Source organism: Equus quagga, chromosome 11 (assembly GCF_021613505.1).
Source record: "Equus quagga isolate Etosha38 chromosome 11, UCLA_HA_Equagga_1.0, whole genome shotgun sequence".
In the NCBI taxonomy this organism is placed as follows: Eukaryota; Metazoa; Chordata; class Mammalia; order Perissodactyla; family Equidae; genus Equus; species Equus quagga.
In genome coordinates this window covers 57,588,526-57,613,146 of record NC_060277.1, presented here as the reverse complement: position 1 = coordinate 57,613,146, position 24,621 = coordinate 57,588,526, and the positions used below count along the sequence as shown (strand labels likewise).

Sequence of the window (24,621 nt, the reverse complement as noted above, 5' to 3'; positions counted from 1 at the left end):
GCAGAGGAAGCAGGAAGCGCGGCTGCTCTGAGCCCAGCTGCCAGGGCGCTGGGACGGCAGGATGGAGTCCGTGGCCCTATACAGCTTCCAGGCCACAGAGAGCGATGAGCTGGCCTTCAACAAGGGGGACACACTCAAGGTAGGGTGGCCAGAGGGAGCTGAGTTGGCCCCACATGGGCTGGGGGAGGGTTAAGAACCAGGGGCCCGGGACAGCCCCCCAAACAGAGTCCAGTCACTGGAGCAGGACAGGCCCAGCGTCTCCAGTTATTGGCTATGTGATTCTGGACAAGCCACCTCTTCCCTTCAAGCCTCAGTCTCCCCATCTAGGAAACGGGGAGATGGTTAATGATCCCTCCTTTGGGACTGCCGTGAGGACTCAAGGAGACATGAGCATAGTGCCTGGCAGGAGTTGGTTCGACACCGAGTCTTCTAGGGAAGAATTTGAAAACACAGTTGGGGAGACAGAAAGAGAAAGGAAGACAGGGAGGACGGGAGGGAGACAAAAGGTCTTAGGAAAGAATTAAGTATATACACTAACCTACTGGGGCTAAAATAATTGTGATTTAAGTGGGAAGAATGAGCTTCCCAGCAGTGTGGAGAAAATGGAAAGTAGTCACGCTGTAGCTCATTTCTTCTTGTCTGGGCCCTTTTGATGGACATCAAGCCTTCCAAGGCAGTCCAGGCAGAGGAGTTTGTGGGTTCTCTCTCTGGAAATGTTCTTGCTTACAAGTTTGTATAGGAAAGCAGAGCTCGGGGCCAGATTCAGGAGTGACCACGCCAAGACTTAGGCATTGGAGCCGCCACTAACTCCTGCGAAGGAAGCCACTGCCCCCTCAGGCCTCAGTCTCCGCGCCAGAGCAGTGGGCCTCAGACTGGCTGTCCCTCCACTCTGAGCCCTGAGCCCTGCGCTTGGCCCCGAGCTTCAAGCACAGGAAGGGACAGAAGCTCCCGTTTGCTGACACCCTGATTCAGCCAGGGCCCGAGCTCAGCAATGCACCAACATCCCATTGAAGCTGCCAAGATGGGGAGGACGAGTGCCCTCATTTCACAGGTGACTAAACTGAGGCACAGGGAGGTGACACACTTGAACAAATTTGAACCTAAGTCCTTTGACTCTGGAACCTGCGTTCTGTCCCCCATGGGGCTGAACAGGCTGGGCTGGGGAGGGGAGGGTTGGCGTTCCCCGAGAGGAACCACGGCCAGTGAGGAGCTCCCCACTTCTCCATGCCAGGCTGCTAGCACCTGGGTCCCCTGGAGCTGCCGGCTGGGCCCCAGGGACATGTGGCAGCTGGGGACGGGGCAGGCTCAGCACCAGCTCTGTCTAGCCAGGGCGTGATCCTCTCTGTGGGACCCAGGTCTGCTTTAGAGGCCTTGTTTACCAATCTGAGAGCAGTTTGGGGTCCCTAGACCCAGATTTGAGGCATGGGAGGGAGGGGGACAGTGTGGAACTAGGAATGGGCGGGCAGTGGGCTCTAGCTGAGGCTCAGAGGGGTCGGCCAGGAGAAGACAGGGTGGGTCAGTGGGGGCCCCAAGGCAACCGTCGTGAAGACCATGACATCCCACTTCCCCCCCAGACCTCTGTGCACACCTGCCCCCGAGATTAGTCAAGTTTCCCACTAACCTCTGCTAAAGCCTTGGCCGACTCCTGGGGTGTTTCTTCAAACGGAGGTGCGGGCTGCTAAGGAAGGAGTGAGCTCACACGGGCCTCATCCTCAGGGCTGAGGACACAGCAGTGAACAAACAGCCCTGCCCTCCTGGAGCTCACGTTCCAGAGATAAGTGACCTCAGGAGGTGATAAACGGACTGAAGAAATCAACACAGGGAGATGGATGCAGAGCGATGGCAGAGGGAGGACGCAGTGGAACAGCTTTGGGTGGGGTCAGGGGTCTCTCAAAAGAGGTGACAGCTGAGCTGAGACTGAAGGATGAGTGGGAACCAGCCATGCAAAGAGCCGGGGGAAGAGAGCACCAGACTGGGGAAACAGCTGCTGCAGAGGCCCTGGGACAAGACCATATTAGTATGTTCAAAGAGTTGAAAGAGAGGCCTGTGGCTGAAGAGCCGTGAGCGAGAAGAAGGGGGTAAGGATGAAGCTGGGAGGTAGGCGGGAGTCAGGACCTGTGATGGATTTCATTCTAGATGTGAGTTGTGTTCACGGAAGGGTTTCCAGCAGGGAGAGGATTTGATCAGATTTGTTTTGAAAAGATAACAGAGGGAAGAGGAATGGAAGCAGAGAGGGGCTATTGCTATCTACTAGGTAGAAAGAATGTGGCTTAAACTAAGAAAAAATACACAAGAAAAATGACAAAATATTAATGTCCTTGATATGTAAAGAGCTCTTATAAATCAACAAGAAAATTACAAACAGCATAATAAAAAAATAGGCAAAGGATTTGAACAGGAAAATTGCCAAAGAAGCAATGCAAGCAAGTGCCCAATTTCACCAATAACAAAAGATTTGCAACTTGAAGCAACTAACTATTTTCCATTTGCCAGATCAGCAAAATTTTATTGTAAAAAGAATCTCCTAAATTGTTGAGGGTGTGGGAAAATATGCACTTTTACAGGTGTGTGGTGGACAGGTAAAGTGACATAGTCGTTTTGAAGGGCTTTAAAAATATCCATGCCCTGTGACCCAGAAATTCATCCTCTGGGAAACTGAGATGTAATCAGAGATGTTTGTGCGTTCCTCCGTGAAGGGCCCAGGGAGCATGCAGTGTGTCCGGGTCCTGGTCTAGGCACTGGCGACTCAGCAGGGAGAAAACAGACTCAGTCTCTGCTCATGAGCTGCTATGCTAGTGGCAGATACGGGCCACAAACCAGATGAATAAGTAAAATACAGGGCTTGTCAAGTGGAGACAGCGCAGCATGGAGAAGAATGAAGCAGGCGAGGGGTGGGTTGTGAGAGATGGCTGGGGAGGGGCTGCAATGCTGTAGAGTCGACCTAGACTACCAGAGCAGTGATGGTACAAAATACCACAGAGCTCTAAAAATGCTATTTGGGGAGGGTATTTAATGACACAAAAATGCTCATGATGCAATGTTAAGTGGCAAAAAAGCAGACTACAAACATATGTACAGTCAACTCCACACAGATGATCAAAGATTAATTGTGTGAAGGGAAAACTGACATTCATGCACTGGATTTGTGCCTAGAAAACAGACTAGGGGGCTGGCCCGATGGCGCAGTGGTTGAGTTCGTGTGCTCTGTGTAGGTGGTTTGGGGTTCACGGGTTAGGATCCCAGGTGTGGATCTACACACCGCTCATCAAGCCATGCTGTGGCGGCGTCCCACATATAAAATGGAGCAAGAGGGGCACAGATGTGAGTTCAGGGACAAAGTTCCTCACCAAAAACCCACAAGAAAACAGACTAGGAAGAATGTCCTGAGAAGCTAGCAGCTGTTGGTTCTGGGCGGCAGCCCCTGAGCGATTGGTTTTCTTCTTACTCTTGCCACACTTCCTCGATGTTCTCCAACCAGCAAGTGCTCCTTGCAGGACTGGACTCACGGCGGGGCCCTTACTCTCACAGTTGTGCAGGTGCAGGGTCAAAGCTTGCCTTTATTTCAGATTTTCATGGATTTTTTTGCATTAATTTTTATTTTTATTTATTTATTTACTTTTGCTGAGGAAGATTGGCCCTGAGCTAACATCTGTGCCAATCTTCCTCTATTTTGTATATGGGACGCCGCCACAGCATGGCTGACGAGAGGTGTAAGTCTGCGCTGGAGATCCGAATCCGTGAACCTGGGCCACTGAAGCAGAGCGCACCAAACTTAACCACGATGCCATGGGGCCGGCCCCTGCGTTAATTTTTAAATAGACTTTATTTCTTAGAACAGTTTAAATTTACAGAAAAATCCAGAAGATGGTGCAGAGGGGTTCTCATCTGCCTGCACACAGCTCTCCCTGTGGTAACATGTTACATTATTAGCATGGTGCGTTTGTTACATTAATGGATCAATACTGATACATTATTATTAAGTAATGACCATATCCAGAGTTTTTGCATTAATTTTGATTTTTTAACACACTGCCTGAAAATACTATTTACCTTGATTCCCGAGTTCTTTGCAGCTCCCTTAAATTTTGTGCCTGAGGTGCCTCACCCGCCTCATGCTAGCCTGGGACCCACTTTCTATAACCGTAAAAACGCGGCTGTGGTCCCCTCGTCCTCTCCCAGCCAGGTCTGCAGTGCGTGGGGCTGGTGGCCAGCTCTTTCTGGCAGGGCTGGGTGGGGCCGAGCCCCATGGCCTGTGCACTCACTCGTCCCACGAGCGTTTCCTGAGCACCCTCTGTGCACCAGACCTGGGCCCAGCAGTGCCCCCAGCCAGACAGATCCCGGCTGCAGGGAGGAGCAGACCACAGGGAGCAAAGCTCAGCTCTGGGCTTAGATGACAGCTCGGCGGCCCCGGGACCCACTCTGGACAAACGATCTCAAATGTCACTTCCCTGGAACAGAGCCCCTGTCCCTAACAGGCCAGGCATTTTTGGGTGCACAGTATCCCACAGCTCCCAGCTGGAGGAGGGATGTGGGGGGTGGCTTCACCCCATCTCTCCATGGACAGCTTGGCCCCCAAGACCCAGACTCGGGGAGCTCACGGCCTCCATGGAATCTGCACGGGGAGGCTGACGGCACCTCAGACCCAACACAGCCACCCTTGAACTCACCTTACCTGTTCCCCAAAGCCATTCCCTTGGCAGCTGATGGCTACCAGCCCGCCAGCACTCAGGCCCAAACCCTGCGTCTGAGTTTTCTCGGCCGCTCCCCATCTGTCTCCCGTGCAGCCTGTCGCTGAATGCTGTCAGTGACTCTGCCAAAACCTACCCTGAATCCGATAGCTTCTCGGCGCTCCCCAGCCCAGGCCTCGATCATCATTCATCTGGGCTGGTGCAGCAGCTTCTCCCTTGGCCACCCCCCACCCCGCTCCCGCTCCTAGCCCAGGCCCCACACAGCAGCCGTAACTCAGAGCCTGACCCCCTCCCAATGACCTTGCAATGGCTTGTCTTGGTTTTTAAAATAAAATCTGAACTGCTTCCTACCCTGGTGTACAAGACCTACGTGCTCTTGCCCACCCACCTCTCCCCGCTCTTCTCTCAACGCTGCCCCTCCCACCTCAGCTCCAGACACACTGGCCTCCTTTCTGTTCCAGGGACAGAGCTTGCTCCCACCTCAGGACCTTTGCACTGGCTGTTCCTTCTGCCTTGGACACTGTTCCCCACATCCTCTTACATCTGGTTCCTTCCTGTAATTCAGGCCTCAACTTACATGTCACCTCAGCAAGGCCTTTCTTGACCATCCCATCTGCCCTCTGTTAATCCCTCTGCCTCCAACCAGACATCCTCCATCCATGTCTTCCTGAAGTACATTTTTTAGAGCATTTACCACTACGTTAAATTACCCGATTTACTTGATTCCTTCTGTGTCGCTTGCCTGCCTCTGCCCACGGAATGTAAGCTCCTCATCCCTGCTGTCTTGCAGGGCTCAGCATGTGCCTCACAAGCAGGGGATCAGGAATAGCCGCTGAGCAAGTGCCCCAGCCAGGGGACAGCGGGCAGGACGGCGGCCTGGGGAGGGCAGGGCAGGGGCGGGCGCGTGGCGAGCCCCACAGGGAGGAGCAGGTCTCCCTTCTCTGTGGCGTTGCTGTGTCTCAGAGGGCCTGCAGCTTGTGGGCAATGCTCACAGGCAGAATTCAGCTAATGTCACCATGGAGAACACTTCTGGGTCCTCAGAGTGGAGAGGACAGGAGCACAAACCAAACCAGAATGAAACAAAAGAGGGATTTGATCTAATATCTTACATCCACGCGTGCACACAGGACTTAGTTCACAAGACTCTGCCACATCCAGTGCGGGTTGTCACACGGACGAGGGAGGTGAGGCCAAGACTGCAGAGAGTCAGAGGCAGACAGTGTCCAGAGCCCAGGCCCCAGGCGTCGTCCCCGACTCGCGGCATGGCCGGCGGCCCACAGGCCCCCACTGTCTCACTCAGTCGGGGGACTTGTTTTGTTTTGTTTTCGGCAAAAGTTTTCCTGAGTCAGCCACCTGCTTCCGTCTGTCCCTGGGCTGCTGACCTTGCCTGGGCGACAGGGGCAGGAAGGAAGGGGCTCAGCGGGGCCTGGCGGACAGCCGGGGGTGCCCGCCTGCGAGTGCGGGGCCTGGCCTGGGCCTTGGGTGCGCGCCCGGCTCCTCCTGGCCAAGTTGGGCTGGCCGTGCTGCCACCCTTGCGCTGGCCTGCCCAGCCCTGCTCCTCAGCCCAGCCTGGGCTGCTGCTCCGCGCCCACCATTTTCTCTCAACAGATGTCCCCACTAGGATCGACTGATGATGAGAGCTGCTCAGGACTGACGGAGAGATGCCCCCTGGGCCTGGGTCCAGAAGCAAAGTGGGAGGTGGGGTGGGGTGAAAACTGATGGGCAGGCTCCCCCTGGACCAGCTGAGCCAAGACCCCAGGCCCCAGAGTCCCAGCTCACTGCATGGCTCCACCCCACCCCTGCTGTGTGGCCGTGTTCCCTTCCCCTTGCTGGGCCTCAGTTTCCTCATCCGTGAAACAGCCTCTGGTGATGTGGACCTCGAGGGTTGTCTGAGAACCGGGTGACACACAGAAAGCGTGCCCAGGGAAAGGAGGAGGGAGCCCCAAGCTTCGTGCTGTACCTGCTCCCCAGGCCTGGCCGGCCCCTCCTGCCGCTTGGGTGCTCACCCGCAGCACCCCCACCGCCACCCCCACCCCCGCTCTGGCTGTTTCAGTTCCTCTCGGCCCACCTGTGGGCTGCAGGGTCCACGCCACGGACAGGGAGCCGTGTGACCTCAGCAGGCTAGGCCTTGGCCTCATCTCCCTTACTTGCTCCTGGCGCCTGAACCCTCCCCCACTGAATTGTCACCCGAGCTCAGACTATAAGGGCAATTTAAGTGCAAGTGGCCCCGGTGACCGCCACTAGGCACTGAGCTCAGGCTGGGGCTCCCTGACCTTCCTGGGGACCTCAGACCTTCACCCATGGCTCAGGTCATGGCACGCAAATGCTGTGGGTCCCCCACACTCCAGGGCAAGGCTCAGGAACCGAGGCCCCCCAGATCTGTCCCCCAAACCCCATGGTCTGCTGGGGTCTGAAGCTCAACCCACCACCAAAACCTCCTCTGGTTCCCCGACTGTCCCATCTGGGGAGGCTGTGACCCTCCTGGGGACAGGCGGCCCTGGGGCCAGGGAATGAGCAGGCCCATGGAATCAGACACAACTCCTGCGACCTTGGACAGGTCCCCAGCCCGCTTCTGTGAAATGGGCCCCAGGGCTGCAATGGGCGGAACCCGCCCAGGGCCTTCAAGCAGCAGGCCCTCAGCAGGTGACAACTGCCCCTCCTTGGTGACTGAGTGGCCATGTCTCTTCTGCCCACAGATCCTGAACATGGAAGACGACCAGAACTGGTACAAGGCTGAGCTCCGGGGCGCAGAGGGCTTCATCCCCAAGAACTACATCCGTGTCAAGCCCCACCCGTGAGTGGCTGCCACCCCAGCCCTGCGTCCTCAAGGCATCCCCTCCCCAGCCTCCATCTGTCTCGGGGCCCCCAGTCTCTTCCCCAAGGGGGAGCAGGTGACAGAGATGTGAGGACATGTCCAAAGTGGTGGCAGAACCAGGGCCAGCCCAGGCCACAACACTGAGGACCTGGAACACCAGAGAACATCCAGGAGAGCCCGGGGGGGACAGGCCCTGAGCTCTTAGCTGGCTGGGCCATGGGCTACTGTGCGGCCTCAGGCAGGTCCCTGTTCTCCCTGTTCCTCAGTTTCCCTATTTGTAATACAAGGAGGGCGGAGGCTCCAATCTGTGGAGGGTTCTAGAACTTTCTCTAAGAGGCTGGCTCAGCCCTCTGCAAGGGTGGGAAGTGAGGGGGCGATGGAGGGGTGGAGGGGTGGGCAGGAAGCAGACCCTGTGGGCCCTGTCTTTGGAGAATGGGAGAGAGCTGGACATTGGCCAAGCAGAGTCTGGGGCCAGGGCAGAGCAGGAGTTGTGTGTGGGCCCCGGGTACCCTGTGGAGCCCCGGTAAGGCTCGCAGCAGGTGGTGTCCGATGCTGCTGCCTGGCAGTGGCCAGGGCAGGGCCCAGCCCCGGAATAGGCCTCAGAGGCCAAGAAGCTCTGAAAAACCAACTGGATATTCTTGAGATGATGGCTGAGGCAGGCCCAGAATATAGCTGCTTACTCAGTCATTCACAAACTCTAGTCACAACCCCTGGGGGCCCAGCCTGGGTGATGCTGGAGACATATGGGGAGATATTGGGGTTAGAGTGGCCCCATCCTGTAGGAGAGACAGGACACAAAGTACGACGGGGGCCGGACCAGTGGTGGAGCGGTTAAGTGTGCACATTCCACTTCTCGGAGGCGCAGGGTTTGCGGTTCAGATCCCGGGTGCGGACATGGCACCACTTGGCTAAAAGCCATACTGTGGTAGGCGTCCCACATATAAAGTAGAGGAAGATGGGCACAGATGTTAGCTCAGGGCCAGTCTTCCTCAGCAAAAAGAGGAGGATTGGCAGCAGTTAGCTCAGGGCTAATCTTCCTCAAAATAAAATAAATAAATAAATAAATAAAAGAAAGTACGACACGGGGAGATAGTCAGCACTGAGATAACTAACCAGGGAAGGCTTTTCAGAAGAGGTGGCAATGAGTGAGGTTTTGAAGGATGTGTAGGAGTTAGCTAAACAGAAAAAGAGAAAGGCATTCCTGGGAGAGGAGACAAGGAGAGCAATGAGGGAGAACTCATGGCAGTGGGACTGGCAGGAGGGCCTCAAATGCCAGGCCCAGGGTGGTGGGAGTCACGGAGGTATTTGAGCAGAGGATGTAGACGCAGGTGACAGGGCCAGGCAGACTGGGAGCCGTCACGTGTGTGCGGCTGTGGGGTGGAAGGGGAGGGAGGTTGAGGGCCAGGGTGGGGCCTGGTAGGTATTTCCTCTTTATCTGTCTTCGAGTTATTTCCAATGCTGCCACCGCCTCCGGCTTCCTGTGCTGAGAAAGGCCCCGTCCCACCCAGGTCCCCAGCCACTCTGCCTGGGCTCCGGGTGCCCCTAGCCTCCCCCACAAAGGCTACAGCCCTGGGTTCCAGGCCCCACAGTGTCCCTCCAGCTGTGTGACGTTGGGCAGGTTTTTGCCCCCTCTGGCCTTACAATTATTCTCTTAGTAAAGTGGGGGCATAAGGAGAGAGACAGAGAGAACCCAGCCTAGGGCCACGAGGCAGGGCCGGGTGCCCCAGGCATCTAAAAGCCCACAGAGGACATGGGCAGGAGCGACCAATGTGGGCGCCCGGTCGGGAGGGTCCAGGTGGAGGAAACGGCCCGGTGGGGGCTGGGAGGCCAAGCGGGGTCTCTGTGTGCTCAGCACCAGGCGGCCTGCTGCGCCATGCCAGGCCTGAGGCAAGGCCCTGCCAGGGCAGTGGGGACCTAGCGAGGGCTCAAGCCTCCGATGCCCCTGGGTCCCTGGGGTCAGCTCTGCGCAGAGCAGGAGTGGGGGTCAGGCCCCCAACCCCACCGCCTGAGACCACGCCCAGTGCGCTTTTTGCAAGCCTCAGGCTGCCCACCCTGAGACCTGAGACTGCAGGCACTCCGCTCGGCTGCCCGCTGGCCAGGGTGGGACCGGCACTCAGGCAGGCCAGGGGGTGCCGGCCACGTGGCCCCAGCGGTGAGGGCAGGCTCCTCAGGAGGGCTGGTCGCTGGGCCTGCGAGCTGTGGTGGGGGCTGCGGGGGAGCAGAGGCAGGCCCCAGGGAGCACCATGTGGGAGGCCCTTGGTCCGCCACCTGCAGGCGGCCGCGCCCCTCGCCCAGGGCCTGTGCTCGTCCGGTCCCACGGACGAGGAGAAGAGGCCTGGGGAGGCCGAGTGGTTTGTCCAGCCTCCCCCGCTGCAAGAGGCCGGCGGGGTTTGCAGGGCGCTGAGGGCCTCGGGCTGGGCTCCCGGGAGGGGCGGCTGAGCGTGAGAGCTGGGCAGAGTCCGACCGGACTTGCCCTGCAAACTTGTGGGGATCCCTGTCCCTCCTTGGGCCTCAGTGTCCACATCAGCAGCGTGGGGCCCATGCGAAGTGGCCAGGAGTGAGTGCTGCTGGTGTCACCGCATGCGGCTGTCCTTTCAGCTCCCTGGGGTGAGCCCTGCCGTCCCCCCCTGGGGGCTGGGCCGGCCTCCCCGGAGGGCGCAGTTGCAGCACCCTTTGAGGGCGACAGCCGCCCACACACTGACGCCTGCTGTGGGGTTTTGTGGGTTCTTTGGAGACACCCGGGCCCTCAGGAAACCCCCGCTCTGGGCCCCTGGGCCCCAGCTCCTGTGGCATAGTACCTGCACCTGTGTCCTGCCGGGCCTTGTGGCTGGAGGAGCTCTCTGCCCCGGGCCCCAGCTCCCAGCCCAGCCTCTGGCCTGGAGCCCTCCCAAAGCCCCCAGAGGGCTGCCGTGAGCCCCCATACGCAGCAGCCCCCTTCACCGCCTCCCCTCCCAGGGAGCCCACCAGTTTGGGGGCAGCAGGGGACTAGAACCTCACTTCTGGGGCGTGGGCCCCTGAGAAGCAGTGCCTGAGACAGGGTACGAGGACGAAGTGGAGCTGGGCAGGGAAGAGCCAGCAAGGGGCGTGGGGTCCACACAGCTACTGCCTGTGGCCGCTGCCTGTGCCCGCTGGAGCTCAGTGGGCCTGGGGAGGCTGGGAGACAGAGCAGGCGCCCAGTGTGCCCACGGGGCGGGGAGCGGGGTGTCTATCCACCTGCTCCCCTCAGTCATCACTCGAGAAGCTTCCAGGGGCTCAGCCCACCCTGCACACAGGCCAAGGATGTCAGTTGCCAGAAAAAAGCATGTTGTTATCTGTGGAGCGAGAGTGGGGATACGGGCAGGACACCACCGGCATCTGCCACTGCACCTGACGCTCTCTGCGCTGGGCCCGGGGGCTCGTCCACATCCTGAGACAACAGGAAAAGTCCCACCTCACTTCCGCCCTCGGCGCCAAGCTCAGACTCAGGAAGCGCTCGCGGAGGGAGAGAAGGGGAAAGTTACGGGGGACACAGAGGCTCTGACCCCTCCTCGGAGTGGTGGAGCCAAAGCTGGGCTAAGGCACAGGGCCAGGAAGCCAGTCAGAGAGCACCTGGCCCCTCCGGGGTGGGCGAGGCCCCAAGAGGCCAGGGCTGCCTGGAGCCACGCAGCAAGATGGGCAGGGCTGGGAGAGAAGCTGGGCCCAGCCTTTCACCCCAGGGCCCTGGGGCCGGAGGGCTGGGGGGGATCTTGCAAGACTCGAGGCATCTCCCAGGCACCTTCTGTATGCCCAGTTCTGTTTGGTCAGCAGGAAAAGGACTTGTACCTGTGAGAAAAAGTCTAGGAGTCCTCAGTCTGTGCATCTGTGAAATGGGGACAGGGAGAGTCTTTCTCACCAGATCAAAGCTGCTATTGTTTTTGACATCCATTTTTATATTTTTTGACTTTTAAGAATCTACCGCCTAAAACGGCAAAGCTCACCTGAGGCTAGCTGAGTGGAGGTTCACTGGGGTTGATTTTTCTCTTTTGATAAGGGTCTGTGTTTGCCTGGCATGGTGGGAAAGGCTGGGGCTTCAAAATGCTGGGATTGGGTCCCAGCTCCTGCCTGCCATAGCGTGTGACCTTGAGCCTGTGGCTTTGCCTCTCTGTGCCTCAGGCTCTCCATCTCTAAAATGGGCGCAGTCACAATCCTGCGTCCTGGGACTGCTGTGAGGAGCCGCGCTGCTGAGTGCCTGGCGCCTGGTGGGGTGGCCCAGCCTCCCCCTGTCTTCACCAGCCCTCTCTCTGCAGGTGGTACTCGGGCAGGATTTCCCGGCAGCTGGCTGAAGAGATTCTGATGAAGCGGAACCACCTGGGAGCCTTCCTGATCCGGGAGAGCGAGAGTTCCCCAGGGGAGTTCTCCGTGTCCGTGAAGTGAGTTCTGACCCATGAGGGTGTGCAGAGGAGGGCGGGAAGGGAGGCAGTGGCTGAGCTGGGCCTGGGAGCGCAGGACAGGGGGGCAGAGGGGGCTGCAGGGAACGGCATCCTTGGAGGAGGGGCAGCTGGAGCCAATGCCTGGAAGCAGATGACCTGCTGGGGGTCGGTGAGTGACATGCACCCCAGGGTGTGGCCCAGAGCAGGGGTTGTGCCTGGAAAGCAGGCTCAGGACAACTGCAAGGCCTGGAGTGCCAGGCTGAGGGGTCTGGATGTTATTCCATGAGCAGTAAGGGGCCACCCAAGATTTGTCATGAGGAGGAAGGATGCCAGCAGCTGGTGCGGTGGGACAGACAGTGGGGCAGGAAAGCACCGGGGCCCAGGGCACACGTCCAGGGTGTGCTCCGGACAGGGTCCCACTATCTGGTGACACAGTTGCAAGCATGGACCTGGGGCCAGCTGCTTAGGTTTAGATTCTGGCTCTGCCACCTCCCGGCTGTGTGGCCTTGGGCAAGTCACTGTGGCTGTTTGTTCACACGTAAAATGAGCTGCTGCAGGGCATAAAGGAGTCGATGACCCAGAGCGACTAGAACAGGGCCCGGCGCTGGAGTGGGTGGCTGTGACGGGAGTGCCAGCTTTGTCATGGGGCCACTCTGCAGGCGTGGTGTGGCAGCCTCCGGGCCGTGCCGAACCCAATCCCAAAGGCCACCCCCGGGGCAACTGAGGAATCTGGATGGAAGGTTGGGGCAGGAACGGGGTGGGGATGGGGGGAGGGCAAAGTTGTCAGGGCCTGGCTGGTCTCTGTCCTTCCTGCTCCCGGGGCCAAAACAGAGGGATCCGGACGCATGAATTCAAGGATGTTCATTGAGCTACATGCCACTTGCCCAGCTATTCTGGGGATTTGGGAAAGGACAGGGGAAAAGTGGCTGCCTTGGTGGCTTTATGTCTTCATGGGGGAGACAGACAGCAAACAAGGCCACAAATACAGCAGGAGCCGAGGTGTCAGGGATGGCCTTCTGAGGAGGTGGCGTCTGAGCTAAGATCTGAGCCCGGAAGTGGAGGCCACCTGGGGCCCCGGGAATGAGGACCTGCCAGGAGAGACTTCCAGGCAGAGGGACTGGTGAATGCAGAGGCCCCGAGGTGGGAACGTGCCTGGGTGTGTCAGAGCCCACAGGGCGGCACATTGCTGGGGTAGAGTGAGCAAGGCTGGGGCGGTGGGGGGGTGGGTACAGTCAAAGAGACAGGGGCCAGATCACAGGGTCTGACAGACCCTGACAAGGAGGCTGGGTTTTCTCTCGGCGATAGGGAGCCACGGAAGGTCTCGGGTGGGGGAAATGTGATTGGCTTCCAGGTTTCAGCTGATCGCTCTGGCTGCTGTGAGGAGGAGGGACAGAGGGATAAGCAGGAGCCCTGGGAGGTGAGAGAGGAGCCAGGCAGGAGGTGGTGGCATCTGGGACTGTGGTGGGGGCCGAGGGGACAAGTGGCCATGTCCGGGAGGTGGCGTGGATATGTGAGGTGGGGACCACTGGCAATGCCAACTCTCAGGGTTGCTGTGGGCGCTGGGCACGGAGCCTGCACAGAGGAGGCACTCACTGCACCAGCTCTCGCTGTCACTAAGACAGTCCTGGGGGACAGCTGCCCGTGGAGGGAGGAGCGGGAGGTGGCAAGGCACGGGCAGCGGGGCTTCTGGGAGGCAGTGGCCGCTCTGCGTGTGCCTCTGTGTGACGCCCCTTTTCCTGCCACTGGGTTGATTCACAGGCAGTGGTCCGACAATTCCCCGAAGGACGAACAAACACGAGACGCTGCTGCTGGTTGGCACTGGGGCTGGGTGTCAGGAGGCACAGTGGGCAGGGCGCCGGGGTCAGGGGATCCCAAAGAAGCAGAGGGTGGCTCAGTGTCCTCACGTGGCTCCAAGCAGGCTGGGCCACGGTGGTCCGCGAGAGGGCCCCCTGCAGAGATGTACCTGGGGTTGACACCTTCCAGGCGGCCTCAGGCCTGCGGTGGCTGTGAGCCCTGTGATGCAGGCATTGCTTGTGGGTCCGTATCTAAAGAGCTCTTGGTTGAGTGTGATCAGCACGGGCATTGGAGCCCTGCGAGGTGGTGATCTCCCCGTCTGGGCCCGGAGGCATCCACGCAGGGAGGACCTGCACAGTCAGGAAGGCTACTGGGGGTTAAAATGATCCATCGTGAGGGGTCTCAGCACTCATCTTGACCCCCCTAAGCTGTGTCACCAGCCATCGCTTTTTTCACTTCCCTTTTCTCCTGAGAACAGCTGGCTACCCCAAGGGCAGGAATGGCTCTTGCCCTCTCTGAGCTTATTTCCCTATCTTAAAAACGGGAAGGCTGTCAGTGTGTGTGTGGGTGGGGGGCCGGGGGGGAAGTGTACTGTGTCTTGGCCCTGATACCCCTAGGATGGTGGTGGGCACCTGGAGCCGCCTCCCCTTGCTCACCTCCCCACCCCCAAGGCCCTGCCCCCACTTCCCACCGGGCTCCCTGAAAAGCAGGAAATGGCAGTTTTCCAAGGGCTGGCTTCCAGGGACCTGGTCACCTCCTGGGAGTGACGCCTCCAGAGTGGCTTCTGGAACCAGCCCCAAAGCCCGAGTCACCCAGCAAAGCAGGGGCTCAGGGGACTCCCTGAGGCCACTTCTGGAGCCTGAGCTGAGCGGGAGGCGGTGGCTCCCCCCTGAAGCCCCCTCTCCCAGGGGCTCGCCGGCCGAGCCTCCACCAGCGCCTGGTGCACTGCCCTCTCCTGGCGGCTTCTGTAAGCGCAACCCGCCGCTCGTGCGCAGGCGCAGACCTGAACGCCTCAGCCTGCCGCGGCAGGACAGACAGGGCTCAAACCCAGGACGAGGTGGGGAAGTAGACACGGCGGGCCCGGGGGGCCTTCACGGTGGATGAATGAATGAATAAGGGAGATTCAGTGATAGCAGGCACATTCCACATGGTGAAGGAGGTGACATCTGAGCTGGGCCCTGAAGCAGGAGTTGGAGTTTGGTGCACAAAGAACAAAGAGGCTCTACCAGGCACAGCGAGGAGCACGTGCAAAGAGCTGGGGTGCGTTTGGACAGCAACAAGTTGTCTGACCAGGTGGGGAGATGGGCAGTACCAGGAGCAGTTCTTGAGCAGGGGGCCCAGCACCGATATTGACCTGGGAGGAGTCTGGGAGGGTCCCTCAGAGAAATCCTGGCGAGTGCCTCCAGCGCCACCCCTAAGGCGTCCTGGCCGAGTCCCCCAGGCTGGAATGGGCGGGAGCTCCGTGGCTCCGCTGGCTGTGGTTTGTGCACGCACCACCAGGTGGCGACCTTTGCCGTCGGGTTCGTCCAGCTGGGCCGGGGCTCTGGGGTCCTGCTCCCGCTCTGGGGTCCCTGTCTCCCATGGGGACCTTTCAGTGGTCCTTGGAGGACCACCGGGCAGGGATCAGAATAGAAACTGAGACGTAGAGGGCGTGTGTGGCTAGGAGTGTGGGTTTTTGACCAAGAATCTCAGCTCTGATGCCTACTAGCTGTGTGACCCTGGGCAAGTTACCTTCTGAGCCTCAGTTTCCCCATCTGTAAAATGAACACCTATGTAAAGTGCTTAGTGTGATGCCCAGCACATAGTAAGTGCTCAAAAATGCCAGTTATAGTAATTATCATTATATTAACCCTCCAGGGGCCACAGAGTGCTTCCTGGCCCCTGCCCCTGGCATGCAGGGCTATTGGAGAAGGGGCAGGGGCCTGGGGAGGCGGGGACCCAGTTCTTGTCCTGGCTTTTCTCTGGACCTGCTGTTTTACATCAGGCAGATCCTGGGTCTCTTCTGGCATAATGTCCTCATCTACGACGTGGAGATAGTCACCCCAGACCTTAGGAAGCCCAGTGACCTGATGACCACCCAGAAAAGTGACAGCTGAGTCAATTCGTGTGTGAGAGCTTCTGCCCTCGCTGGCTTGGCTCTTGGGGACTCTGACCCCACTATGCGGGGCATCTCCCGCACGCACACGCCAAGCCCCATAAAGCTGTCAGAGGTGGGGTTAATGGGCTTGTGGAGCCTCATGGAGTGATAGTGGCCACGGCCGACTGCCCTTTACAAGTTTACAAAGGGCTGTCTGCCTCCACCTCCAGGAGTACGTCTGAGCTGGCGGCCAGCAGGCCAGGGGCCACGGCCGGGGCGCCATGCCTGGGCTGTGTAACTTTTGCCCCACACTCCAATTCAGGCTGCTGTGGATTCCTCTGTCATAAGTGACGGTTTGTTCCCAAGTGAGCTGTTTCACTTCCTTCCAACCCAGAGGTGCCCTGGGTGTCAATGCACATCTGTTTGCTGTGCCTCTCTGTTCATTGAGCGCCTTCTGTGTGCCAGGCCCTGTTCCAGGTGCTTGGCAATCAGCCATGAACAAAATAGGGCAAGGTTCCCTGTCGTTTAGGTACTCATGTTCTACTGGGGTGACAGACAATAAGTGATTAGTAAATTATATAAAATCTTGGAAGATGATAAAGGTTCTTGGGAAAATAAAGCAGGAAAGAAGATTTATGCATGCAAAGACAGGGAGAAAGTGATCCCCAGAAATCCAGTCTGCAGGTAAGGAAACTGAAGCTCAGAGAGGTGCAGTAACTTGCAAGGAACAGCAAAGCTGGGGCCCACTGGCCCTCTGTGTCCTGACAGACCCCGTCTACCTTTCCACCCACCCTCCCTGAGACCCAAAGACCCAGCAGGAGTCTGTCTCCACTGGCCCCTCCTGAGGTCAGTTTGATTTGATGTCTTGTCTCCTGTGGTACAGGTGTCGCACCCCACCCCCCTTAACAGATGGGGACACGGAGGCTAGAGAAGGGCCATGTGTGGTGGAGACCACCCAGTGGGCAGTTAGCACCCAGGCCTCTGCCCAGGGGGTCTGCAGGCCCTGGCTGGGGCAGTCCTGGGCTTCTGAACTCACCCCAGCCTTGTTTATCCTCCCTGGGCTGCCACTGTCACCTGTGCTGCTGCCGTTGCCAAGCCAGAAGAACCTGCCAGGCAAGACCGGCTGCTGCCCGGTCAGGCCCACTTGGTCCTTGGGCTTTCCCGACAGCCCCGGGCCGGCTGGCCCCTCAGTTCCCTGGTAGGTGGGTGTGGGGGTCACACATAGAGACAGACACAGCCACAGCTGCTGAGAGAGGGACACACACATACAGACACTCCCACAGAGCAGGGAGAGTGATACACACACACACCCAGACACAATGGAGACAGACACCTGACACACACAGGCCAGGACACATGCGCACAAGCCCCGGACACTGCCCACTGTCATGGACCAGCTCCAGGTGCCCCCTCTTCCGGCGGTGCCCAGGCTCCGACCCCTCCGGGCTGCCCTTCCCTCCTCCGGCTCAGGAGGGCTCACCAGCAGGGCTGTCGGCACTCAAGTCGTCCCTCCCAGGTCAGGGGTCATCGGGACTCAGACTCGGTTCCCCCTATGTGCCCTGCAGCTCCTCTGGGCCTGGGGGTGGGGGTCGAGGTCTGGAGAGTCCATGGAGGGCAACCTCTGGTCTAAGGGGTCCTTGGACACCTCAGGGTGCACCCAGGCCTTGAAGGTTGGCTAAGGCCAAGACAAGGGCCCGGGGAGGCTGGAGACAGGCTGGCCTGAGGACAGAGACCCTGCCCCAGATGCCGAGGCCTTGGGCCGTCAGAAGGAGAGGGCCCTGCCTGGCCTCAGGCAGCTGCGGTCACAGGTCAGGCCAGGGGCCGGTGCAGCGGGAGGCGCCTCGCCGGGCCTCGGGGGCAGCAGCGGCTTTGCCAGCCCCTCTCCTCTTTGGGCCCCACTCTCCGACCAGGTGGGAGAGGGGACAAGACCTGCCATTTACTGAGCACCTACTGTGTGCCACGCACAGGCTAGGGCTGGAACATACGAGCTTCCCAGGTTTGAGAATTCTCAAATTCTTGGGTTGGAAGGTTCTAGAATTCCTGGGTCCTTGTCTCTTTGCCACATCTCATCTCTCACCTGTGGTTCCCCACTCCCTGACCCTCCTATACGATCAGGAAATGCTTTGTTCTAGATGACTTTCCAGGTCACTGAAGATAAGCTTCAGACACCAAGATGTTCAAAGTTGTGGTCATTTGGGGTTGAAATCTTTTCCGACCCACCACACCCGTGTGTGCCCCTGACCCAGAGGAGAGGGGACGCCTGAGCCCCAGACTCCTCCTTGGGGCCAGCACCGAGGCAGGGCGTTTGCCTCTGCTCTGAGTGGCCCAGATGTGGCATCGTTGGGGTCCCTGACCCCTGGCTTCTTTCCTGCCCAGTCATTGGTCACCTCACTCTGCTGCCTGGGTGCCACAGCCAAGTCCAGGGGCTGCGGAAGCCCCCAGCTCACTGGGATGGGGCCCCAGGGAGTCACTGGGCTCAGAGGCTGCCTCGAGGGAAGTGCGCAGCCTCGGGAGCCTGCAGCAGACAGGGTGGAGGTGCCGTCTGCCCGCCTGCCCTCCTTCCGCCCCAGGAACACAGACACGCATGTCCCCTGGACGACGGCATGAACGGCTTAGTCACCTGCGAACACACCTGCTGACGGCCCATGGGTGGCTTTGCCTCGGGTTCAGGGATCACTGCTCCCGTTGGTCGCAGGGCCTCGGGCGTTTCTGTCCTCTGTACTCGTGAGGAGCCGGCTCCCTTTGAGCGAGCTGCCCAGAGCTGGGGGCACCCTAGAGAGGACACGGGCTTGTTTCAGGGGCAGGACCCCTGGAGGGCTGGCCTCGCAGCTCAGAGCTGACTGGAGAGGTTTCAGAAATCAGGCACCTGCCAAGCACTTAAGCCTTGGGCTGTCACGCTCAATTCCTTGAGTCCAGCCTCTCCCACTGGGCTACGCCCTCTGGGCCACTCCTGCCTCCCTTCCTTTCAGGGTCTAGCATGGGAGCCATTATGAGTAGCAGGTTACAAGAAGGCTGTGCAAGGGGCTGAGGTACCCAAGGAGATGCCTGACTTTGACTGAGCGGGTCTGAGGCAGCTCTCAGAGTTCGGGCCATTTTATCTGGGCCTTGAAGCATGAGTAGGAGTTTGACTTGAGAAGAATTTGGAGGAAATAGTGTATGCAAAAGCCTGGAGGTGTGTTTGAAGGTGGAGAGAGAAGCTCTGGTGGTTCAGAGCCCTTGACTCAGGGAGGGTCCGGGGGTCCCACTGTGCCTCCCCCAAACGCACACACAGACCGGAGGGTGTTTATCTTGGACAGCTCTTTATCTGAAACGTTCAACAAAGTAGCATGCCGGCCCCAGGGCTGACAGGTGGAGGGAGTGAGCCCCAGGCAGGGACAGGCACTGCCTCCTGTTCGGGCCCTGGAAGAACTTGGACTGTGAGTCTGCAGGAGCTCAGGAAGCGGGTGTACCCGGCTTGTGAACGCACTGTGTCCAGAATCGTGTAAAGAGATTTAAATTTAGGACCAGGAGGTGTTTTTCCTTTATGCTATCAAGTCTCCAGACCGGTGTGTGGTTCCCATTTAGTCCCAAACCAAATGAGAATACAGCCTGTGCTCAGGAGGCTGAGGAGGCCTCTCCCTCCCAGTGGCCATCCTGTGCCCCCAGCACCCGTGCCTGGCCACGCCCACAAGTCCGCAGGGTTTCCTGGATCTCAGCTCGGCCGGCCGGGTTCCTAAACTGGCTTGTTCCTGACGGGGAGCTGGAGCTGTTCTGTGTCGGGCCACCAGCCCAGCGAGGCCTCCCTCACCTCACCCATGGGGAGAGCAACAGTGTCCCTCCGACCTCAGCCCCGGGCAGGTGAGGACACTGAGGCCCCAAGAGGGGAGCCGGGGTGTAAGTCCAGGTGGGCTGACTGTGGAGCTGGGAACGGTGGCTGCGATGTGGCCAGGCAGGGAGGAGGAGGGACGGAGGGCCTCCGGGGGGTCTCAGCCCGGGGACGACACGGTGGAGTGGGACTGCACAGGGATGACAGGATCTGGGACACTGTCAGTGTCACAGTTGGAATCATTATTGCTATTTTCATACAATGATCACCAATCGGGAAGCACGTCAGAGTGACACCTGACATGGAGGAGCGCAGACGTGGCCCCAGCTCCAGCCTGTATTGCTGTGTGACTCTGGGCAGGTCATGGCTGCACTTGGGGCCTCAGTTTCCTCATTCTACAAAGGGCCCTGCGCCAGGGAGGGGAATCACGATGGTTTGCGCTGCCCGTTGTCCTGGCCCATGCCCGCTCCACCTCCAGCCCCAGTCCTGCATGGCCTGTCCCGGTTTGGGACATGCCGCGTGTGGGAAGGCGCCACGCAAGTCACTCTGCTCAGTCCCAGCCAGAACAGGCCCTGCCCCGTTGGCCTGTTTTGGAGAGGCAGGCTATCTCCTCAGCGGGGCTAGAAGGCATGCGGGAGGATTTGGTGGTAGTGGGTCGGAAGGCTGGGCAAAGGCTGGGAGATGGGAAGGAACGGGGCTCGTTGACTGCATCAGAGAGCACATGAAGGCAATGAGGCTGGACATGTAATCAGAGCCAGATCTTGAGTCTGAGGTGTTAAGATTTTATCCTGAGGGGAATGGGGAGCCATAGAAGGTTCTTGAGGTGGGGGCAGGTGTGGATGGGGAGGATGTGAAGCATCCAACATGCCTGAGCTCCTCTCACAGTGGCAGGCTTTGGCCTGAGTTAGGATGCTCTTAGGACTCACTCCTCAAAGGCCTGCAAGGGCCAGGAGGGGCCAGGGAAGGGAGAAGAATGTCAAGGCTGAGGGGGGTGTTGAAGAGCGCAGAAGCTGTCTGATTGCCTCTCTCAGAGGAACCCATTTAACATTGCCGATAAACCATAGTCAGCATTTCCTGAGCATTTACCCAGAAGGAAGCTGTTATTACAAGGAAACTGAGGTTCAGAGAAGTTAAATGATTTGCCTAAGGTCACACAGCCAGAAAGTGGCTTGGTCCAGGGCCCACACCCTGCACTCCATACTCCACTCCCAGGCTGGCCTCACCAGGTCTTATGTGGAGCGGGGTCAGTGGACCTGGGGACTGTCCTCCGCCACCTGCACCTTCTCCTGACTCCAGGTCTCACCAGGGGAGAGAAAGGCCTGGTTCCAGGGGGCGAGCAGGGAGGCCCGGGGCTGTGCCGGGCAGGGCCCGGCCGCTGGGGCCGTCTGAGGTGGCCGTGGTCCTCTCCCCTAGCTACGGGGACCAGGTGCAGCACTTCAAGGTGCTGCGCGAGGCCTCGGGGAAGTACTTCCTGTGGGAGGAGAAGTTCAACTCCCTGAACGAGCTGGTGGACTTCTACCGCACCACCACCATCGCCAAGAAGCGGCAGGTCTTCCTGCGGGACGAGGAGCCCCTGCTCAAGGTAGGTGGCCGGGAGGCGGGAGGCGGGGCAGGCCGGCCGCATCGGCCTCTGAGCCGCCTCTGTCTTCAGGGGCCAGGACACCCGGTGGGGCCGGGTCCCCCACCCTCCGCCAGCAGCCCCGTGTCGCAGGAGGAGGGGTCCGGCCCATGTGCAAAGTTCTATTCTGGTGGCGCTGCAGTGAGGCCACCAGGGTAGGAAAGGAGAAGAGGGAAAGGAAAGGAAGGAACAGAGTGGAAGTTCCACAGGGCAAACCGTGTCTGGCTTGTCCCCAGCTCCTAGAGCAGTGCACGGCACACAGTAGGTGCTTAATAAGTGTCTGTTGAATGAAAGAAGGTGCTGACACCTGCTGAGCCTACTGAATGCCCTGCACTGAGCTGGAGCCTTGTCGTCCCCATTGTACAGGTGAGGAGACAGGCTCAGAGGGCGGTGACGTGACTCAGCCAGGACCACCCATGAGAGGCTGGCCTTGGGTGGAGTGTGGGGCAGCGTGAGTGTTCGTGGGTGAGGGCCTGGCCGGGCGCAGGGTGTGTGGGGGTCCGGCCGGCCCTCATCCTCACAATAACAGCAATTTGCCAGCCAGCCCTTTCATCAAGGGGCCCCGAGGACAGCTCTCACTCTCATTAGGCTGACGACACCAGCCAACGGGGTTATTAGCCCCAACATGCTGTTTGCCTCAGGTCGGCAAGGCCTGGGGCTGGAGGTCAGGACCCTGGGAGAGCCCAGTCGAACTTGGGCTCTGCAGAGGGTGTGGGGGGCACCGCCATGGCCAAGGCCAGGGTGGGGGCTGAGGGACTGCTGCAAAGAAGCTCCAGCCTGCCCTGTTCCTAGACCCCGCCCCCTCACCATGCACGACGTTAGGGCCAGTTCACCCTTCAGCTGGGCCTCAGTTTCCCCTGTGTCCAATAGGATGAGCCTTGGGATCTGACGTACCAAGAGAGTCAGACAGTGCCTCGGGAAACCCCACTGGTGCACCCTCTGTCCCCCAGGACACTCCACCTCCTCAGCCCGACCCTGGGGGCCAGGTCAGCTGTGAGCTCTCGGTCTTAGGGACTCTCCCCGCCTGGGCCTCCATCTCCCAGACCTCTATCCCGTCCCCTCACTGCCTGGGCCGGCTCTGCCCTTGGAGAGCGTGAGGGAGCCAGGATGGAGCTGGGGGGCCACCTGAAGGCCCCCGTACCCACCGCCTCGCCCTGGCTTGGGCCCTGGGGTTGCCCACCCTGTGGGCAACTCCAAAGCTGCCTCAGTCCCCTGGGACCCATGCCGCCTCCTCCTTCCTGAGCCGAGAACCGCTAATTATAGCCTGCCCGATCCTATCGCCGTCCTGGATAAGATTCCACAGGCTGAGCAGAGATCCTGGTGGGACAGGCAGGGCCAGGGCACTGGGCGTAACCGTCACGGCGCCGGGCTGATGTGCCTGCAGAGAGCTCTGGTCCAGCTGCCTTTCACAGGTGGGGAAACCGAGTCCCACGAAGGGCAGGGACTTACCCAAGGTCATCTTGGGGCATAGACAGGACTGGAACCTAGGCCTGAGAGCTGGGAGCAGCTCAAAGTGACAATCTCTCCCTCAAAGCTGGGCCAAGGGCAACAGCAGTAAACTCTGCTCTTAGCTACACCTCACTTTACAGTTTATAAGGCCCCTTCCTGTGGTTCCAGGGCTTGGAGTCAAAGTTACCACAGCTGCTAGAGCCAGGGAAATGAGACCCCAAAAAGGGGCAAGGACCTAACCAAAGTCCTGCACTGAGGACCAGGACTCAGGTCCCCTGACCGGCCAAGCCTGTGGTCCCAGCGGCTGCCAGGACAGTCGTGTTGCTCTGTGTAGATGCAGTGTCTGTGCGCAGACCCGCAGGGGGCGGGCGCAGGAGGGCCGTGTGTTTGTGTGTGTGTGGGGGGGGGGGTGGGGGGTGGCCGTCTGTCCAAACTTGGAGGCAAAGGCACTTCAGCCCCAGTTCAGCCCGGAGGACTCTGCCCTCCCCACCTGCGGGACCCCTCCTCTGTGGGCCCTCCGGGTGAGCGGGTGTGGGGCTCCTGGGGCCCGCACTGACCGCTCCCTCCCCTGCAGCCGCCCCGGGCCTGCTTTGCCCAGGCCCAGTTTGACTTCTCGGCCCAGGACCCTTCGCAGCTCAGCTTCCGCCGCGGCGACATCATCGAGGTCCTGGAGGGCCTGGACCCGCACTGGTGGCGGGGCCGGTTCTGCGGGCGCGTGGGCTTCTTCCCGCGGAGCTACGTCCAGCCGGTGCACCTGTGACCAAGCGGGGCCGTGGGGCAGAGCCGGCAGACCCTCCATCCCCCCGACACTGAGGTCGAGAGAGAGGATGTGGACACCCCCTCCCCGGGTCCCACAGGGTCAGCCGAGGGCCTTGGACTGGAACGTGGGCCTCCTAACTGCCACCTCCCGCCACTTCACCAATTGGGACAGACTGCAGCGCCTAGCATCACCCGGTCACCCACCGGGCACCGGGAGCTCCCAGGACTTCCTGCCGGCCTCTTCCCATTGGCCACCTGCTGTGTGACGTCCTAGGGCGGGCCCCAGAGCCCCGCCCACTCCCGCCATGATGGACCCATCCTCAGGGAGGGTTGAGGACTCCTAGGTCCACCCATTGCAGGCCCAACCTAAGGAACCCTGGGCTTGGTGGGTGGGTTCACCTGGGGCAGACTATCCCCTGGGCCTGCCTGCCCCTCCTGTAAAAGGCCCCTCAGGTATTGGGGAGGTGGCTTAGTCGTAAGGTCAGGCAAGGGCACTGCCCCCCTGTTGACCTGGACTGGCCAGACAGACTCCAGGTGGAGATTGCACAGCGACTTGGCCTCCACCTGGGCATCCAGCACCCCCACCCCAGTGCAGACATTTGGGCGGGGGCTAGAGGCCCCGAGGACGGGCAGTGGCGAAAGGAAGAGAGGCAGCTGCTGCTCTCCCGGCAGCCGGAGCAATGCACAGGCTCTGAGGGGCAGTCCCTGGACGCAGCCCCCTGGAGACTCCACTCTTGTTCCACCAGCTCTTGTTCCACCCACACCAGGGCCCAGGGGAGCTTGGGGGAACTCCAGGCCAGCTAGGAAGTTGGGGCCAGAGCTGGACTTTGAGGTCCAGTGGCATCCAGAATGGGGCGAGCAGTCTAGCGGGGCCCCAGCTTGAGGAGGGGCAGGGCGTCCCCATGGGATGTGCGGCCAGCGGGGGATACTGAGCAGCACCTGCCCGGAGCCTGGGTACCTTTGGGAGCAGGAGGAGTAAGGGCTTTGAATGCCAGGCTGATGGCGGAGGGGGTGGGGGGCAGGGAGGGAGGGGAGGGGCTCCTGTGGCATCTGGCAGCAGGTGGGACAGGGATCCCAGCGAGGAGGCGGCTGCAGGGCCCCATCGTGGGCACAGGAGGCTCTCCCTCTGCCCGGGCTGGCCCGAGACCCTTCGAGCCCTGAGCTCTGGCAGGTTGTCCGCCCCTGACCTGGGCCTGAGTACTCAAAATAAAAACGGTAAAACGACTAT

At 59.8% G+C, this 24,621-nt stretch overlaps 1 protein-coding gene across 1 annotated transcript; it reads left to right on the top strand.

Moving 5' to 3' along the window:
* GRAP (GRB2 related adaptor protein) lies at positions 1 to 24,618 on the top strand. The gene is made up of 5 exons (XM_046674833.1): positions 1 to 139; positions 7,385 to 7,482; positions 11,769 to 11,891; positions 20,981 to 21,149; positions 23,209 to 24,618. Exons 1-5 carry the CDS (start codon positions 62 to 64, stop codon positions 23,392 to 23,394), a joined length of 654 nt encoding a protein of 217 aa, XP_046530789.1. The 5' UTR covers positions 1 to 61; the 3' UTR covers positions 23,395 to 24,618.
* Positions 24,619 to 24,621: the final 3 nt, after the last annotated feature.

Bases quoted from the DNA above. Each gene is read 5' to 3' on its own strand.
- GRAP (XM_046674833.1), top strand. From the start codon at position 62: ATGGAGTCCGTGGCCCTATACAGCTTCCAGGCCACAGAGAGCGATGAG. The intron at 7,483-11,768 runs GTGAGTGGCTGC...CTCTCTCTGCAG, and splicing joins ATCCGTGTCAAGCCCCACCC to GTGGTACTCGGGCAGGATTT. The intron at 21,150-23,208 runs GTAGGTGGCCGG...CCTCCCCTGCAG, and splicing joins ACGAGGAGCCCCTGCTCAAG to CCGCCCCGGGCCTGCTTTGC.